Raw genomic sequence first — 20,924 nt, forward strand, 5'->3', positions numbered from 1 at the left:
GGAACTACATTATTCTAATGTATTAAAATAGAATGAGTGACCAAGGGCCAATAACATCCTTTAAAGTAGAAACTTCCCACCTGGAAAAAATAAATTTTAACAACAGTAGTTGAAAAATGGAAAACTGAGACTCTGACATTCAAGATGAAATTGTCGATATCGGTATTTACCACTGCAACCTACATCTGATTGTGAAGTTCGCAGATGATGTCAGCCTAAAAATTGTAGAGTCTTTGGCATGTGAACGAGAGTTAAAAGATGATGATAGGTCCGGTGCCAATAAACTGGGGAAAGCAGTATGCAAAGCATTGTTCACTGAATTATTCAGGCTGGATAAGGGAGATATTTCCAAACATTTTTGTGGGGAAGATACAAAAAGATTCAGGTTGCTGAACTATTCCATTCAAGGATTAATGTAGTATTTGAAAATTCTGCAAATATTGATTGAAGGTCAGGAATGTGTAGATCCAGATCAAAATGTGAAAGACGAAACATGGGCAACAATGTTCAAACAAACAGATGATCAAAACGCAGGTAGTGTATCTCAGCAAGCTCTTGAAACAGTAATGCATTGCCTTCTTCTTATTTTGGAACGACTTGGAAAGGACCAGTTACCAATAGAAAGTATTGGAAAAGGCATAGAAACAGAGGAGAAATCCTTACCACAAACATTACATCTGAGAGAGTTTTTACTGTTTTTGATAGCAAATGGGAAGAAAACTATCAGCCACCACGCCTTGCTACAAATTAATAATGTGGTTGAACCACAAAATACATGTTGGGCTTGATGAAAACAATGAGAAGAAATGAATTAATTACTTGATGAAAGATACACACTGGGAAAATGCCAGCCGTCATAAAAGGTAAACAAAGACAAAATGAAGACAAAATTAAAAGAAAAAGAACTAAAAATGTAAAACGAAGAAAAGGAAATAATAAAAAGAAGCAACCCTCAGTCAAAATAGGCATCACAAATAAGATTGAAGAAATGGAAAGATTTTGGAAAACTGCATTTGAAATTGAATCAGATTTACAGATATTGGATTCGTGGAAAAAGCCAGAGGCAAACATTACCAGCACCAGTTATTGCAGAAATGTTTTGAAAGTTAAGGTTGATATACAGCTGTTTTCACATTTAAAAATAAGATACAAACTTATAATGCAGAAACTAACTTCTAAAGTCGTAGCAGACAATATCAAGCCAACTCTAAATGTTGTGAAAGAGAACTTGAATTCAGTAGACGATAGTGGCATCAGGACCATTATGGAGCCAAAATCTATTTGTGCAACTGCAATGGCATCAAACCTTAAAATAACATTAAAGAAATGTAAAGAAAAAGTTATCGACAGCTCAAACAAAATCAAAATGAAAATGTCCATACTTTTGCCACATTGTGAACATATTGTGGGAAAAAAGTAAAACATAAGTGTTTAGAAAGTGTTAGTGAAATGTGGAACAATGGCGAAGTGAGTAAAATAAAAACGAAAAAACCTAATAATCCATTAAAACAGAATCTGAAAAAAAATATAGAGAAGATGACAATAATGATATACTATTGCCATTCCCATAGCTCGTGGATTTAAAGATAATTGACCTTATCATTGAGTAAAGAAGAAATATTAAAGGTAAACCATCACTTAGATGTGTCTTGTTTATTTAATTTAATTGGAAATTCATTTTCAACCATATTAGGATAAGTTGTAATCCTTATGTCTTTAAAGAGTGAAAGTCGCGTGTATTATGGAGTTAAACAATTTAGGTTGACCGCCTAACCAAAAGCGGTTAACATGTAAAAAACAGCGATTCTGCTTGCATTGTCTTTTATTTGTAGAATAAAGTGAAACATCACATATTTTGGCGAAGTCAACATAAAATCTTAAAATTCAGAGTTCTGGCAAACAATAGAGCGACCATTGTTGAAGTGCATCCTTTCTGGACTATAAGAAGTCGACAACACAAAGTAATTAAATGCAATTATCGTAAATGGTGAATATTCGTGTGAAAACAGAATAAAAATCAGCTTGGCAAAATTAAGTTTTAATCAAGATTGAAAGTTCTCTAAATATAGCATAGAAAAGTGAAACATAATTCGATCTGAATTTTCACTTGAACAATCTACTTGAAGAAAGGCCGGTGTTGGTGGGGTGGGGTCTCCTGCATACATCAAACTATCTCTGGTTTCAGCACTGAAATAATCATATTGCTATTCAAACTATCACATATGTCAGACTATACAACAAGGTTACAGTTTGTTACTTCAGACTGGGTAGGTTTTTAAAAGCTCTGTATTAAATTATTGCATGATTCTACATTTTATACAGCTAGTTATTTTCTATATCGTTTTTGAATGGTGATGTAGTCAAATGGCTTGTAAATTCGTTTTATCAACCATTTCTCTTTGTTCAAAGGCACTGTCTGTCACCTGTGTGGACTTACGATTGCACCATTTCCTGCTGATTAGCTGCCGGAATTTGAAAATGAGGAATCAGATTGAATGGATAAATGGAACTCCTATCAACAGAAGAACCACGACGAGCCTAGTTGTCTTTCCAGGCATGTCCCAGTCTAATGGGTCATAAATTGCTCCACCTCCTGACTTTTGGAAAATGACAGAGAAAATGGCGTACACAAAGCAGAATAACATTGGTTGGTAAGCGTGCAAAAGGCGGATGGGTTTTGCCGTTATGCACATGTTTAAGACCACGAATACCATATTAATCGCGTGTTTGTTGATACTAGCGTAGTCAGCGCCTGAAATGAAATACCAATATAGGGTAACATTAAATGTAGGGTTCAAGCTCATTTGCTAAATTTAATTAAAGAGACGAGGATTAATATGAATTCCGTTTTGAGATCGAATTTTAGTGATTTAGTGACAAAATATGAAAGAAAACATATTCATAATTAAAAGACACAATTATAGATTCGTTACTAATTGGTGCTATTATCATCAACGTCTGAAGGCAAATTATCTAATACTGATTTAAAACTAATTCGATCGATCGATTTGTGACTCAGAATTTCTCTATTTCTCTCTGCTGTCTCTCTCAACAGTTGTATCATTCGTGTTTCTAATGAAATACCTATTGTACATTACGTATCTCCAATCAAAAACAGTTTTGTGGAAAAGCTCGGCAAATATTTATTTTCCTTTTTGTCTTTCTTTGACTTGAACAAACACTGTTTTGTAGACACTATTTTTCTTGTATATATTTCCAAGTCACTAAATACAATTAATATCACAGGTGTCTACTTTCAGGAAACCATTTTCATCAAAAATCACTAAAATTCAAATTTGAATATATCTGACTGGGAGAGTTGTAAAGACACACGAGAACAGAATGGTGTTTACGGGTATCTCTAGTTGATAAAAAAACATTTTATTCTCAGATCAATATTACAAACATTCAACGTTTAAAAGAGCTTAGATACCGCTCCCCGTTAATGAAGATTAAAAATTTACTGACAAAGGACAATCATTATCATCGACGTCATCGCAGGTATTAACTAACCATCGGTGTTTTTCGTCATTGGTAAATGAATATTTGCAAGGGATTTATCCATATGTGGTTCACCTAACTTCATTTATCAATTGATTCCTAAAAAAGCGATAATTTGGCTCTGATTAAAAGCTTTATATAAAAATGTATCGTGTCATTATCCTAATGTTTTGAGAGGCCATTTCTTCTTCAAATAATTTGCAAATATCGTGGCGTACTTTTTGCGCGGGTTGGTGGACAACGTGAGCGTCAACAGGATCTTTTCACATAACTGTACAGGACTGTAACCTTTATGCTCAAGTTATCAATAGTTTATACACAAATACGTACATCTGAGTGGTAAAAGTGGCAAACAGAAATATGCCATCCTGGTATTGACATCCGTGTATACATACAGTTCTGTATCTTTTTGTCCCTTACATTCCCCGAAATTAATGTATTGATTTGTACATAAATGCTTATGGTATTTTTGTGTGTAAACGAATAAGAAACCCCGCAACCTCACGGTGAGATGTAATGTTAAAATCGAACATTCAATTCTCAAGCTTGCGACATTATGAGATGAATACAGATTTTCGTCTCTGTCAGAAAAAAGAAAACATAAAAGACAAAAAACATTTAAAGCCTTTCTCCATATCATAGCTAGATTATCAAGAAGGTTAAGTACCATATATATATATATGTGTGTGTGTGTGTGTGTGTGTGTGTGTGCTGCATATAAAGTTATGTGTATTTGATATAATTAATTTTTGATGTAATTTAATTATTTGTTTGACAGTTTTAATTTTTTTTAATTCCATTACATCCTCTTGTATTGTAACTTTATTTATTGGATTTTACATTTTCAAGACATTCAGTTTAACCTGACTGTTTTTAGTAAACACCTAATTATAGAAGATTTGTATCTAACACTGACCTAGCTCCTGGCCTTCAAAAACTGGAATATTATTTTCGGTGATTCAACAAAGAACTGTTGACACATGAGGACAACGCTGACCAAGGGATACTTTATTACTAGGACTTTTGAGGTTGATTCTTGCTTTATTCTTGGATTTGTTTTTTGGGATTTGATTCGCAAAACCGTTCAGTTCACTTCTGTTTTTCACGTTGTTTTTCTAGGGAAATAAATTATTTGTTAAAGTTTACAAAGCTTGTTGACTTATATATATATATATATATATATATATATATATATATATATATATAACATAATGGGCTAAGTCGTTAATTAAGTACTGGTATGAAGGTAAATATCGGACTGTCTGTTAGACTAACGAACCCACTTAATTATCAACATACTAGGTAACCAGCTAAGCATCTCACTCACATAATGACACAAGAATGGAAGTCAGTTACAGCGTATCAGCGCAATTTTTACGGTGCATAAAGACGAACTCACTAAATGACAGCAGTGTCCAGTACAACGTGGTAACGACTATCGCTGCAGTATTGATTATATTGTACAGTATCCACTCTGTCTGTGTATACCAAGTCATGTCTTTACATTCATCTGGAGAGAAAGGAAACAATATTCGTTATCAGTCTGATACATATTAATGGTTAGAGATTGATCGAATATAACCCATTAATCTCTTCCTAACACCTTCTACTTCCCACCCCCTCGTCCCACACAGTTGGGAGACCGCCAGTCTCGTAATCGAAAGGTTCCAGGTTTCCGAGCCTGCCCAGCCCAACCCATATTGGCTGCCACAGTGTATACTTGGGAATCGCTCTTAGCTCCCATTTCCGCGTAATGATAATACAAAAAAATGTATTTAAAATGTCATCGAAACCCATAAAACCCTTACGCATGTTTGCATTAGGCGACTTTACATTCAGAACTTTACTACTATATTCGTGTAAGCTGGGATCATGAATAATCTTGGTACTTACGATTCCTTTAGTACTCCTCGGCTCTCAATAATATTTGAACTCTGTCACCAAATGGCTTGTCATCTCTGAATTATTTGTTGATTACAATAAGCTGTATCCATTCGTGTTCATGGTCTTAATCTCTTTCTAAACGACAAATGAACACTCTTTCCTTACACAGCCAAGGTTCAAAAAGAATTTATTGTAAATTCATGGTTGGCATTATATTAATAACATGTATAAATTGAACAGCCACCTCGTTCATCACAGACTGTTTTACTGACCTTGTTGTCAATTGAGAATTCTTCTAGTTCTATAAAATGTGGACTCAAAAAGCTTTGTTGAGAGCAAATGGGAAACAGAAAGAATTGAATAGGTTTATTTTACCCTGTACCTTTTATGATGTCCTTTCTTTTGCAGGCAATATAGACAGTGCAGGACAAATCCCAGGCAGATGTGACAGGTATTAACATATAATCCCAGTGGGTGAGGAAGGCGAACCATTTGGTACCCCCATGGGGATTGTATAATGTATAATCAACCGGCACCAGCACCAGAAAGTAGAGTGTCCATGGTAGCAACCAAATCATTTGAGCTAGGCAGGTTCCGCACTGGAAGAAAGAAATATAAGGTCTGGACGTCGCCAGTAGCTTTGAAGTTATAATATTTTTAAATGTCGTCATAGCTTATTTTTAAATGTCGCCAAAATCTTCTTACGGAACGTTACTCCATGTCGCTGTTCTTAATGTCGCCAATTTGGTTAGTAAATGCCGTCTCGATTAAAGTTTGTTAAAACAGTTTTGAACTATCGCTCTACCTGAAACATGTTTGTCTCATTTGGGGATGCGGGGAAACAGTATTACTTGTATGTTTTTAAGCCTTTACTTATTATTATTATTATTACTATTATTATTATTATTATTATTATTATATGTAGTAGTAGTAGTGATGGTGATGGTAACGGTGTAACAATTAAAACTGCAGCTGCTGATATTTTACAAAACCCATAGATAAAAGAAAGAAATCAAAGAGACAGAAAGATACGAATAAGAAAGTGTGTTTAAAACAGTTCGTATTTATGTATTTACTTCTCAGTTATCTATATCTATCTGATAAATGTTTCATTTTTAATAGTCTAGGTAAAATTTGCACATCGATAAATACGCAGCACGTCTTCAACATAAAAGCCCCATCTAACATTTAGTAAGTAATTTGTTGATATTCAACACGACGTCATTTAATAAAACCACGCAACCAAATTTAGACAACACATAAAAACTGATCAGAATTATACGCTTAACCTTGAGATTTTGTTTCAAAAAATGATAACGGACTTTCATGAAAAGCCAATATTAATTCGCTGAGTGTTACAAAATCAAACTCAAGCTTCACAGTTTATGACCTCCATTCAAAGAATATTGTCGGGGGTTGACTTCTTGAACCTCTCACTTGACGAAAAGGAGGATGAAATATGATCCACGTCAGTGATAAAACAATCACAAACTCCAAAAACTAGCAAATCGGTACATGGTGTATTATTTCAACCCGAACTCTCCGTTATCATCAACCCTTTTTGGGGGTTAACTTTTCAGATGTGAAGTCATGTTAATGGCAAGCAAAACCTCGTTACAAGTAATGAAATGAAAGGTGTACAAACTCTAATAGTTTCACTATATCATATCCACCTAAATATTTGGAAAGAAAATCCGTTGCACGAAGTGCAACAATGTACGGTAGTATTCGCTTATTCAATATAAGGTATTATTCGCTTATAAGACGAGTCCAACTGCAAACTGCACAGACCCAGATCTGCCGGCACATAATACGCATCAGATCTGGGTCTATGCAGTCTGTTATGGGTAAACAGTTGATCAAAGAATATAGACCCTGTTCTGCAGGCGTATTATGCTACGGCAGATCAGGATATTTGTTGTTTGCAGTTTGCCTCAACTATAAGCGAGTGTGGACGGTATAAATTCGCGTAAAACGTCTGCAGAAGTGCAAATTTTGCAATGTACTTAGCGGAGAACATGTAGGGTTCCCTTTCAGGAACAAGAACACCACCATGGTTTATTTGGTTTGATTACATAGAACAAATCACAAGGGCTATTAATAAATCACGTAGACAAATCCCTTGATTTGAAATCAATACTTGTTTCTATTGTCATGCAGCTTAAATAGAGCTGGCATTTTTGGGAAGATTGTTTTCACATTTATCTGCTTAAGATTGATATCTTTAAATGATATCCTTGAACCGCCGTAAAAACCAACTTAATGAAACAATCATATTCATAATCTATTATTGACTGACCACGAATTATGATAACTTCTACATCCGTTGTGAAGACGTTTGTTTGATCTCAGATTCATCTCAAACTGACTTTGATTTTGAAGTGGATCTCGGTTCAATAGCAATAAATAACTCAACAGAAATAACCAATGAAATATCTGATATTTGTCGAAGATTATTTCAGGGTGGTATTATGGATCGCAGCATTTATCGTTCCCTTATTGATGAAATTGCTGATGATTATCACAGCGACTAAACAATTAATTAATCAGTATATAAAAATGATTATACATACTGCTCAACGTGGACCGATCATGGTCAGGGTAGTAAACTCACGACTGCCAAATTACAAAGTAATTTACGGAGATGGACTTGGTGATGTTATTCAGGGTCTATTTAGAAGGATGGCTCCAAAAGCAATACCGATTGCAAAACAATTAGGTATGAAGGCTATTGAGGCTATTCGTGAAAAAGCTCCTGGTGCAATTGTCAATGTTGCTGGTAAGGCGTTCTCGGCGATCAAAGATAGACTAGCACGATTAATAAGAGGAAAACAACAACCACCAGTAAAACTGGCAAGTACTGAGGTTATGCCAGCAAATGTCAGTAAAATAATAAATCAAGCTGCAAATCAAAAACTAGCGGAATTATCTGAAGAAGCAGAAAGAAATTTAACAGCAAATTTAATAGCAGGAAGCGGTCTTCGTCGACGATGATCACCATTTGGAAAAATGATAATTACAATAAAATGTTCAAACGCATGTCCGACCCAGCATTTGACATGGATGCACCGGTCCTCAAAGATGAATCGGTACGTGATTATCAATTTTATTCCTATGAAGCAAGACAACCAAATCAGCGGGGGAGAATCGAATTACAGGTTCATGATACAAGTAGATATTTCTTGCCCGCTGAGGCGTTTATTGAAGTAGAAGGTAGACTTGTAACAAATGTTGTAGCTAATACGCCATATGCTGCTAATTTGCGTGTTGGTTTTGTCAACAACGGGATTATGGCACTGTTTGATAGCGCCACATACATGATTGATGGAAAAAATATTGAATCAATTCAGAAGGATGTCGATGTTGCTACAGCAATAATTGGTCTAGCGAGATATTCTGATGATTACACAAGATCAGCCGGTCCAAAAATGATGTTTGCTAAGGATATTATTGACAGCGCTGATCATGTTCAATATACTAAGCAACGAGCACCACAAAATATTTCAGTTGTTAATCAACCAGTTGACTTTGAGCATGAATATAGACCAGCAGGTGAATTTGATATTATTAAAAGTGTTAATGCGACTTACAACCTAGGATTTGCAACACGTCGAGCGACGTTGTCGGGAGATAATATAAATTTCTCATGTGCAATTCGATTATTTCTCATATTATTGGATTTTGCAGAAATGTTAGAAAGGTCATCTTTGGAGCTAAACACACAATTGTGCTCGTAAGAAAAGGTGATGATAATGATGCAATCTGGCGAGGTGCTGGTGTTGCTGATGGTAAAGTAAATATAGCAAAACTTTCATCGTGGATGCCAGTAATGATTCCATCTATTATTGAAGAACAAAAATTACTTTCTTTTATGGATCAAGGCGGTAAATCATTGATATCATGGTTAACAGTAACCACAGATGCTATTCAAAGTTCTATTAATGGTTTATTTACATGGAATATAGCATCACAGCAAGGTGTTTCTGCGCCGCGACATATTTTTATTGCGCTGCAAGATAATGCTCGGACGAGTAATCAGCAACGCTCACATATGATATTTGACATCCTTGGAGTTAATGAAGTTTCCTTGCGGATAAATGGACATCAAGAACCGGCTGAGGATATATTGTTAAATTTTGATCAAAATCACGTAGCGCGTGCATATCATCGTTTGATGTCATTCATGGGACGTGATCAAAACGTACATACTGGGCTGCAAATATCACATTTAGATTTTACAAAACTATATCAGATTTATTACTTTTCTTTGGAACATCTTGATTTATCCAAACAATCTGTCGTTGATATACACTTTCGAGCTCGTGTTACTAACCCTCCTCCTGATATAGCTGGTCCACCACTTGTTCGCGGCACATACAAAGCAATCGCGGTTATGCTCAGCGATAAAGGCATGTTACTTGAAGGTGGTAGTGGTCGAATGAGAGTCGTTGATGCACCAGTGGAAAATCTTTAATCATGTTATTTAAGAACACGAGTATAATCATAAAATGCCATATCATCACGTTAGTGTCAGTCTGACTCCTGGTCAGATTAAAAACCTTCAATCAAATTCAGCAAAAAACTGCGGAATGAAAATATCACTAAAGCGAGATCAGATCACGGGTGGTCAAAATAAACTACCATTATCAGAACGCCAGCTTAAACATTTCAACGACGCTAAACAATCAAAAACAGGCGTCAAACTCAATCTCCCTGCGGGTGCGGTTAACGACTCAATTAAAACAGGCGGTATTTTTCCACTTCTCGCGCTTATTCCAGCGTTAATAGCTGCTGCTACTCCAGCCGTAGCAAAAGCAGCCGCGTTAGGTGCTGTTGGAACAGCTGCTGAAATGGCTCTAAAGAAAGCAACAGGAAATGGATACAAAAAAGGGACGCAGATTAAGATTGCCAGGATCTCGTTGGGGAAGAGGTCTAAGGCTTCCACGTTAGACGTTCCAGCATCAAATTTTGATTTACTTGATGCTGCTAAACGATTAAAAATAAAAGCCTTTAGAGGTGTTTTCATGCGAGATCAATTACCAAAACAACCAAACAAACTCGAAACAGGTATTATTAATCTCGACAAACGTTGCGGACCTGGTACTCATTGGGTATCATACGCGGTTGATCCACGTGGAATCGTTTATTTTGATTCATACGGGTTAGATCCACCTGTTGAATTTATCAAGTATGTTGCACCACTTCACGCAACAACCTCTGGTTGTAGAGTTTGGTATTCAAAGCTACCCACACAAACAATGACAGATCCGCCAATATGCGGCCGTGAAGTAATTAATGTACTTGACGCTATATCAAAATCATCCAAACCGCCACATAAAGTCGTGCATGATTATACAAGCAACCGCTATGTTGCGCGTAAAGCGTTTTAAACAGATCTTTAGATTATAATGGTTGATATTTACGGAAGATCTTCTTCACGCGTTAAGAAAAAACCCGGCGACGTTGATCTGTCGAAGTACGCAACTAAAGATGACCTCGCTGATATTATGAACCTGGCTGGAGTTGACCCAGATGAGGTTGTTATTTTTCAGGATCGATATGGTAAACTAAAAACCAGCAATATCAAATGGAATGATATAATTCGACGAGTACTTGGTGCAGTTACGGATAATATACCCGTGTTTACTGACAGCGGCAGAATTAGGGATTCAAGTATGTCGTTTACAACCATCAGAAATCAAATTACAGCAGCTGTTGCTAATCGTGTAAAAAATACCGGTGACACAATGACAGGTGAACTTAGCATGAACGGAAATAAATTAGTGGTTTTAAGAGATCCAACATCCGACGAAGACGCAGCAACAAAAAATACGTCGACGTCAACTATGGCACCGTAGATGGTAAATTATCCACGTTGCGGGCCGAGTATGACGTTCACGTAGGCGCTTTTGGAAGATTTCGAAGAAATTTTCAAAAAACCGACGAATCCATAGATAAATTCTTTGGCACTCCGCACGCCATTGACATGAAACTCGTTGTTATCAAAACTAACCTAGACACGATCAAACAAACACAGCAAAACATCGTAGCGGGAATTCCTGAGATCGTTAATAAAACCAGTCTGATTAAAATCCCAGCCGGAATAACTTCCGGGCATATTACCAACATCGTATGCACGGTATCATCGGGATTCGCAACATGGTCGCAGCAAAGTAAAACCATTAGATATACTGCAACAGTCACTGGCGTGTACAGGCTGTCTGTGGTTAGTGCTGCAAAATTTGAAATATTTACAACGTATCCATGGCGTCATTTAACTGATAAGTTTTCCGGGGTTGTATCTGTCATATTAAATAACGGAACCGAGGGAATATTTATTCTGGAAGCAGCTGATAAGAAATTAACCGCAACATCCTTCTGGTGGTGTTTGGAATTTGTAGCTGAAATACCTCAATTGGTTACGGCATAAAATATAATGAGTACTATCGACGTTCAAAGATTTAGGTACAATCAAGCGCGTGAATGGCAGGCAGCGTTGAAAGATCGAGTCGAACAATATACAGTAAAAATAAAAAAGTATCAACGACGATTAGTTATCATCGACGTTGTTGTTTATTCGGTATCCGCCGTTGTTGCTGGAGCTGGAATAATATTATCCGCGATAACAATGATGGCACCAGTAGCTGTGACTATTTGTGTTTGTGCAACTACGACAATTGCAGGTGTGCTTAATATCATTGCAAAAAAAATATGTACTTGCACGAATGAAAAATTATCCAATTAAAAGATAAAATTACACATAGCAACTGTCGCATACACGAGGTTATCCTCGTTGTTATCAGCGAGTCTCAATGATGGAATTATATCCGATTTTGAGTTTTCAATGATGATCAGCGTATACAACGGCGCTGTTATTAAAGGTACGAGTATCAATAATGACGGAATTACTGCAGCAGATCGTGACGAACACAACCCCGCACAAGACCACGATGATCTCGCTCAGCTCGATTAATCCTGAATTTAACATCAATTTTCCAACTCAATTCTCGCGAATGAAATTGCGCTAGCCCAATTACGAGTATATTACAGCTGGCCAAATATCAGATCGAGATCATTTAACGGTACACCAGCAAATAATTTGCTTGTATTTGCTAATAAAAACAAACCCGATGTAACACCTGACTGGATTGTTGTTGGAATACCAACTGGTAGTTATGAGGTCGAACAAATCAATGATGAATTTGCGCGTAGAATAAAATCAATAACAGGAAAAGAAGCCAAAATATCGATTAATGTTCATGAGCCGACGCTGTCCTCGACGATTGAAATAAACTCGCCTGATTACGTCGTTGATATTTATCAACCTTCAATCAGATCCGTGCTAGGCTGGCCTGAAATAACACCACAAATACCTGCACAGATAATAGAACCAACTCGGGCTGATTTTACATCGACGAAGAGTTTTCATCATAATATTAAAATGAATTACACAAGTTTTTGGTGGAACATAGAAAAACGGGTATGGGATAAACGTGATCAATTTCGTGTCGAGCGAACTGGTGAATACTATTGGCTTGTACACAACGCTGATGACGGTAATAACCTGTATAATTCATTTTACGATATAAATATCAATAACGTCATTGATATCATAAATTCAGACCATAAAGAACAACTAGATAATTTACGTGTTCTTTTTCATGAATATTTGTCTGATTTGACATCTACGCGTGAAGAAATTATTAAACGAATAGAAATTTTAAATCATATAGCTGATACCATTGAATATTTTCATAACAGAATCATAAACATGGTTTTTGAATCATCAGGCGATTATAGAAGGTTTTTCGCAACCAAATACAAAATACCCGAAGCTGACATTGTAACGTTTAAGTTCCCTGATTATAATCCAAATGGACTAAGAAAATCTGTCAATGATGTCATTGATGAGTTCTTTCCTAAAATACTTGATGCATGGACAAAAATAACTCCACCAGCAACTGTTCTTAGATATAATAATGATCCACTCGGCGGCGGCAGACACGTATCTCCGGGAATCGTTAATATAACGTCGACAATCGCAGTCAATCTAGTTTGTGACGTAATCGAAGGCAGTTATCAAATAGATCTTGGAAAATCAAATCAGGCTCAACAAGGATACATCCTATACACGTTCACACCACAAGTTCCCCCTGGCGATTTGATCGTGCAAGTACCAACCAATCCTGTTTATCTACGCACACATAATCAGTATTTGTCACGAATACATTTCAAACTCACGGACCACCTTAATCGCTTAATTGACCTACGTAGAGAAGAGCTTGTAATAAATCTGTATGTGAAATCGTAGATCTTTGATTTTAAAGATCCAGTAAATATTATATAATGTACCAGCACGTGAGGGTTTTTATACATGACAAAGAAGCACTTGAAAACGCCATCAGAACAGCGTTTTCACAAAACACAGAGCAATTTAACGTTAATTTAGTTATTGATGAACACGGAAACGAGGATTTCTTATTAACACAAGAACAGTTAGATGAACTCCGTCGAGAACATATTATCGAGATCATTTGTAACAGAGATCAGATTCTAAATTATGCACACTCCTTTATCAAAGTCGATCAACTTAAAAAAATAATAAATAAATAAATATTGGTGCAAAATATATCTGTTGAAAAATTCATCTTTTTTAAAATATTTTATTTTTTTCTGAAAATTTGATCATTTCACATAAGTCTGAGTACCAACTCACCCATCAAAATTGCAAAATTGATTGGTTTGCATAAATCTGAGTACCAACTAACCCATCAGAGTTATAAATTTGATTGATTTGCATAAATCTGAATACCAACTAACCCATCAGAGTTATAAATTTGATTGATTTGCATAAATCTGAGTACCAACTAACCCATCAAATTCAGAAATAAATAATAATTCAGAAATAAATAATAATTCAGAAATAAATAATTTGTAAAATTATACTCAAAATTAAGAAATTTGTACAATTTTGTAAATTTGATGGGGTAAATGGTAGTCAAAATTAAGAAATTTGTACAATTTTGTAAATTTGATGGGGTAAATGGTACTCAAAATTAAGAAATTTGCACAATTTTGTTGTATTTTGTGAAATAATTAAGAAATTCATCATTTTGATGGGGTAAATGGTACTCAAAATTAAGAAATTTGTACAATTTTGTTAAATTTCAGTAAAAAAACAAATTAATTCAGTAAATAAATTAATTAATTCAGTAAATAAATAAATTAATTCAGTAAATAAATAATTTGTAAAATAAAGTAAATTATACTCAAAATTAAGAAATTTGTACAAGTTTATGTTTTTGATGGGGTAAATGGTACTCAAAATTAAGAAATTTGTACTATTTTGTTGTATTTTGTGAAATAATTAAGAAATTCTTCATTTTGATGGGGTAAATGGTACTCAAAATTAAGAAATTTGTACAATTTTGTTAAATTTCAGTAAAAAAACCAAATTAATTCAGTAAATAAATAAATTAATTCAGAAATAAATAATAATTCAGCATAAATCTGAGTACCAACTAACCCATCAAATTCAGAAATAAATAAATCAATTCAGAATAAATCCGAGTACCAAGTAGCCCATCAAAATTACAAATTTGATCATTTTACATCATTCTGAGTACCTAGTAGCCCATTAAAATTTTGAAATTGATTGGTTTGCATGATTCTGAGTACCAAGTAGCCCATCAAAATTATGAATAAATAATAATAATTCAGAAAAAAGAATACTAATTCAGAAATAAATAATAATTCAGAATAAATCTGAGTACCAACTAGCCCATCAGAGTTATAAATTTGATTGATTTGCATAAATCTGAGTACCAACTAGCCCATCATATTCAGAAATAAATAATAATTCAGAAATAAATATAATAATAATTCAGAAAAAATCTGAGTACCAACTAGCCCATCAAAATTCCAAATTTGATCATTTTACATAAATCTGAATACCAACTAACCCATCAGAGTTATAAATTTGATCATTTTACATAAATCTGAGTACCAACTAGCCCTTCAAAATTATGAATAAATAAATAATAATTCAGAATAAATAATAATTCAGAATAAATATAATCTCAGAATAATATTTCTGATCAAAGGTCTACGTGTTCAGGCAGTCATTTTCATTTTCATCAGAATTATTACTTTGGATCGTTTCACCAACTAGGTTACTCGCTAACATAATTTTTCTTAATAGTCTTATGCGAGTACTAATTGTTTTCTTTTCCTCGTACTCGTGGGATAACAGCGATCTAATTCTTTCTAATGCGGCAGAGAGAGGAACGAATTCCTTCACCTGATTATCTTCTACGGTAGCTAGCGACTGAAACATTGCCGCCTGAATCCGTTTCATGAGCTTGTATTCAGATGATAGCATGTGTATTCCTTGGTTTTTACGTTCTTGTAAAATCTCAAAATCAGAAACTATTTTTTCAGGATTTAGTTCATTAGATATATTAATTCCATCTTTTACCAATTTTTTAATAGCAACAATTACATCATTGATATTTTCGTAGTTCATTATTTAGTATATATATATTTAAAATAAAAAAAATATCCCTATAGAACCCTTAACGAGTTCGTCGGGATGTTTCAGGGACGGCACAAACATATATTATGAATGAGTCTTTAAGTATGCAATGAATGAATGAAATCTTAATTAAGGACAGTACAACCAAGAACTCATAGCTTGCCATCGCATTCTATCAAGTTCATCAGGCACACGAAATATTCCCTCTACGAGAGCCTCTAAACCGTCAAACAACGGTCTAGAGGCCTAAGAAGGAGGACGGCACAAACATATATTATGAATGTGTCTTTAAGTATGCAATGAAATGAATGAATGAGGCCATTTTCTCCGCTTAACAGAACCACCCACCCCAATAATCAACCCGTAGGTAATACAAAACATGTATTAACCACCGGTGATATGTGGTTTGGGTGTTCTGAGAGCGGAGAGGGGCTGGCGGAGCCCCAATTAATTATAAAAATCGCTAATATGCGTAACCACCCGACCAATTGTCAGTCATGGGATTCGATCCTGGACCGCGAGCGTCACAGTCCAATACGATACGGATTGAGCTATCGAATTCATCTAACATTATATGTTTCGGAAGTTAATATATAGCTACAGCATTTCTGAATAGAATGTAAATTTCTGTATAGATTGTAAATTTCTGTATTTCTGAATAGATTGTAAAGTTCTGTATTAAAACAGCGGTTCTGTATAGATTGTAAATTTCTGCATTATAAACAGTGGTTATGAATACTTGTGCATTAAAAACAGCGGTTTCTGCCAAGATCTTGCGCTAACAATTACCACAGCACCACCACCTGCAGATCGGTTTAAATATTTCTGTAAGATTTATATATCTGCAGTAAAAACAGCGTGTTGTGCCTCGATTTCTCATAACAGGTTTAAAAATAACTCGCTATATTGTATGATGGGAAATAAGTTTATTTTTCTATTTTGTAAGTTAGAAACCATATATATACTTCTACGAGTAATTAATTACGACGTAAATGGTTAAACTAACCAATTACGACATTAAAAATCGGAAATTTACGAAGAAAACTATATATTACAAAGTAATCTCCCTTTTGCATAATTAAAAATTCAGTAGTATAAGGGGGACATACAGCGACTCCAAATAATAAATATAATTTAAGGTAATAATGATAGTTTATCTCATTAACAATATTGAAAGGTGATTTTCTGTTTATATACTTTTGAGAAAGCAGATCTGTATATATTTTTCGCGACAAATTGTACTGAACGTGTATTAATATCAAAGTATTTGCCAGCTGAATACATCGATCGAAATATAATCTCTTCACCGGTTTCTGTATTTGTAGCCTTGATCACCCTTCTAGAAACTGTCTTACATCTTCCAGTATTACCACATGCAGAGTTCTCGCTTTGTGTGACAGCTCGAAGATTGGATAAATTATTGTTCTGAGGGTTCCCGTCAATGTGATCGATCACAAGACCATCTTTGATCAATCCGTTGAAACACTCGTATGTGAAACGATGACAGCGATATTTCTTCCCAACAGTAAATATGAGACAACCATGATTATTAATAAAACCAAATCGTTTTTTCAATCTACAATTTCTGATCATATCATCAATATTTGATTCATAGTTTGTTATTGTAGGATGTTGGACAAATTCATTTTGCTCCATATATGATAATATTATTTGTTTAAATCATTGTTTGTCTGAAAACTTAGTTAGATAATCCTCCACGGATTTTATAGCATTTTCACTATTATTATTTTTTTTTGTCATAATATCTTTTAAGCTCTCTGTATCGATTACCACCGCACTTTCCACATAATTCTGTTTTTCCTCGCACTCCAGTACCACATCGCAGACATGGTATTGGTCCTAAGCTTCCACGGTTAACGCACTGCATGTGTTGTCCGCAGAATTCCTTTTTACAGGATTTATTACAACGAGTTAATGAACCCACCATGAGCCATCTGCATTGAGACATTGTATACATAATATTTTAATTTAAATACTTGTCTGAAATATAGAATGAACGAATTCGATAGATTATCCCGAATAAAGCCCTGGAGCGTGGATAAATTCATCCTCGACAGAATATCTCCTGACGTGCCGATACGAGATCTGGTTGATCCAAAAAACAAGTGTTTGATTAATAAAATTCACGACGCCAAGAAAGAATTTCACACAGATGGTGCATCTCATGTCTGGTCAACGTTCAAGATTATACGCGACAAAAATATCATTAACGCTATGATGAACGACAAACGAGCAGCAATTATCATCAACTATCTTGATAATCGCAAATATCTATTCAGAATAAAATTTGTCGTGTTGACAGAAACAGATGATTGGATTATCCGTGACAAATATTATCATGTCCACGGTAATAAAAAAACTGTCATACTAAGCAAAGATTCCAAACCAGGTCTAATTGACTGGCATTGACAAACCGTATTATGAACGAGCATATCCTGTGACCGCGGTTATTTATGGAATCTATGTGATAAATGAAAAACCTAGCGTTGATAAACTAGCGCCGATGAAATTTTCAAAAATAAATTGTGTGGCTGAACAAGTAACAGAACATTTTACCGTTTCGACTCGTGGAAACGGTCTAACGGATAAAAGACGTAAAATAATAAACACGTGGGGAGAAATGGTTAAAGATACCGGTGCGTCTATTAGAGATGTCGCTGAGTTAGGAAAAAAATTAAAATTTCCAATAACCGTAGCTACGATAACAGGAGAGATTTTGTATGAATCAAAATATAGATCAAAAGGAGTTTCGATCGAAATTATTGATCATAACTCACACTCGTGGACTAACGCAGTAATAATATTTCCACGAGATCGAACTGTTAAATATTATCCCGGAGACATGTTTGATTTCATTAACGAAATAAGTAAAAACGATCCTGTGTCAGCATGGTTATTTCAGTCTTGCGTGGAAGAAAAAAATCAATTTGATCAGTTTGTGAGACCAAATGGCGTTATTTATCGAACAAATCCTCTTCACGAGAAAATGAAAAATCTTGCACTGCAATATACTGATGACACTGACGAATTATTGAGCAACTGTTTTACTGTTCCGTCAGTTGCGGCTCATTTTGCTAGAAAGTAAAATTCGTGGAAACCAACTCGGTTTGATTTTCTCAATGACATAATACTGAATTGTGTCGAATATGGACACGGCGGACTAATGAATACTAAATACAATCACAGAGATGTTATTTCAGTTGATATGGTCGCGTGTTATCCCGGAAGTTTTCTTGGATACGGAGATTGTTCTGTGTATTTTCAGCGATTCGGTCATGCGAAGCACGAAATGACGCGAGTATCGATAAATGGACCATTACCGGATTTTGATTGATTGATTGATTGATTGATTTTTAACGGCGCATCGGCATTGTTAGGCTATTTAGCGCCAAACAAAGTGTTATTTCTATAATCTTTTAAAACTAATAAAAGTTCCTATATCGACCAGCGATATAAAAGAACAAATGATTGAAATTAAAAAACGGTAAGATGATAACGGTAAGATGATAACGGTGCAAAATAAAGCTTCCCGATCAACGGGAGATGTAAAAATGATGAATAGTTATTAAAATGGGACGATATATATATTGTATAAAACTGCACAAGGTGATAGCATAAAAGGCAGAGTTTAGGGTAAATATTTACGGCTTTCAGGAACTCTATAATACGAGAGATGTTTATATTATCAAAAAGTTCTTTCATGTCATGCACAATGTAATAACGATCGCGCGTAGGTTGTAGGTCAAAGCACTCTATCATAAAGTGCTTGACAGTGAATGGTTCATTGCAAGAAACGCACTCTGGAGGGTCTTCACCTTTCAGTATGTGGGTGTGGGTGATATAAGTATGACCAATTCGGATTCTTGCAATGACAACCTCCTCCCTACGAATGGTTCTGTAGGAAGGAGTCCATTCTCCTAGAGTTGGCTTGATGGCATGAAGTTTGTTATTCACGGCATCATTCCATGATGCCTGCCACTTCTGACGAAAGAACTTTCTGATACAAGGTTTAAAATCAGTATATGGTATTTTAAAATCAGATGGTTCTTGAGAAAGGGCCATTTTAGCAGCGCGATCTGCTTTTTCGTTACCTTTAATGCCAATGTGGCTAGGTAACCAACAGTATATTATATTGTGGGAGACACTCAGCTCGGTATTTTTGAAGAGTATGTTTTTTAATAATGGGTTCTCCAGTTTTCTATTGTGTAGTGACTGGAGTACTGATAGCGAGTCGGAGAAGATGATACTGTTTAAAATGTGTTTCTTTTATATATGTTGCAGAGCAAGGTCTATTGCTCTGATTTCGGCTGTAAAAATTGATGCTCCGTTTGGTAAGCGAACCTGCGTTGTGTGATTTCCACAAACAAAGGCTGCAGCAGCCTTATCCTCATCCTTTGATCCATCCGTATAAATTCTGGTGTAGTTTTTAAATTCGGCGAGGAGTTCATGGTAAGATTTGTGGAAGACAGAAGGGTTTGTTTCGGATTTTTTGCCATCGTGTAGCGTGAAAAGAACTTTTGTTTGTTTAATTACCCAGGGTGGTGTTTCGGAGATGGACGTTTTCTGAATTTTAGAAAGATCTATATTTGTAGTGTCAAGGCTGGATGATATTCTAATGCCAAAGGAAGGTATGGCGTTTGGTTTATTTTCGTATAAAGTTTTGTATTTGGGTTGAAAAACAGCCGAAAAAGCAGGATTCAGAGGGTTTGATTTTAATTTGAGAGCATACTGTGCGGAAAGCATTTCTCTACGATGCGATAACGGTGGTTCATTCGCCTCAGCTAGAAGGCTTTCGCACGGGGATGTTTTAAATGCTCCCAGAGCCAGTCTTATTCCCTGATGATGAATTGGATCAAGCATTTTAAGATACGATTTTCTGGCTGAACCATACACAACGCAACCATAGTCTAGTTTGGAGCGAATAAACGTTCTGTATAAATTTAGGATGACTTTTCTATCAGCACCCCAGTCAGCGTGCGCTACT

General features: G+C 35.3%; 1 protein-coding gene across 1 annotated transcript in view; it reads right to left on the minus strand.

Annotated features, from left to right (window-relative positions):
• Positions 1-2,022: 2,022 nt before the first annotated feature.
• LOC149771992 (protein rolling stone-like) overlaps positions 2,023-20,924 on the minus strand; it is a 52,037-nt gene continuing 33,135 nt past the window's right edge. The window contains exons 2-4 of the mRNA XM_089947981.1: positions 5,768-5,984; positions 4,901-5,011; positions 2,023-2,752 (exon numbers count right to left, since the gene is read on the minus strand). Coding sequence (XP_089804107.1) covers positions 2,487-2,752; positions 4,901-5,011; positions 5,768-5,963 — 573 coding nt within the window. The 5' untranslated portion in view covers positions 5,964-5,984 and the 3' untranslated portion in view covers positions 2,023-2,486. The remainder of the gene's footprint in view (positions 2,753-4,900; positions 5,012-5,767; positions 5,985-20,924) is intronic.

Source organism: Sinohyriopsis cumingii, unplaced genomic scaffold (assembly GCF_028554795.1).
Source record: "Sinohyriopsis cumingii isolate HCF-2022 unplaced genomic scaffold, ASM2855479v2 utg001527l, whole genome shotgun sequence".
NCBI classification, from domain to species: domain Eukaryota; kingdom Metazoa; phylum Mollusca; class Bivalvia; order Unionida; family Unionidae; genus Sinohyriopsis; species Sinohyriopsis cumingii.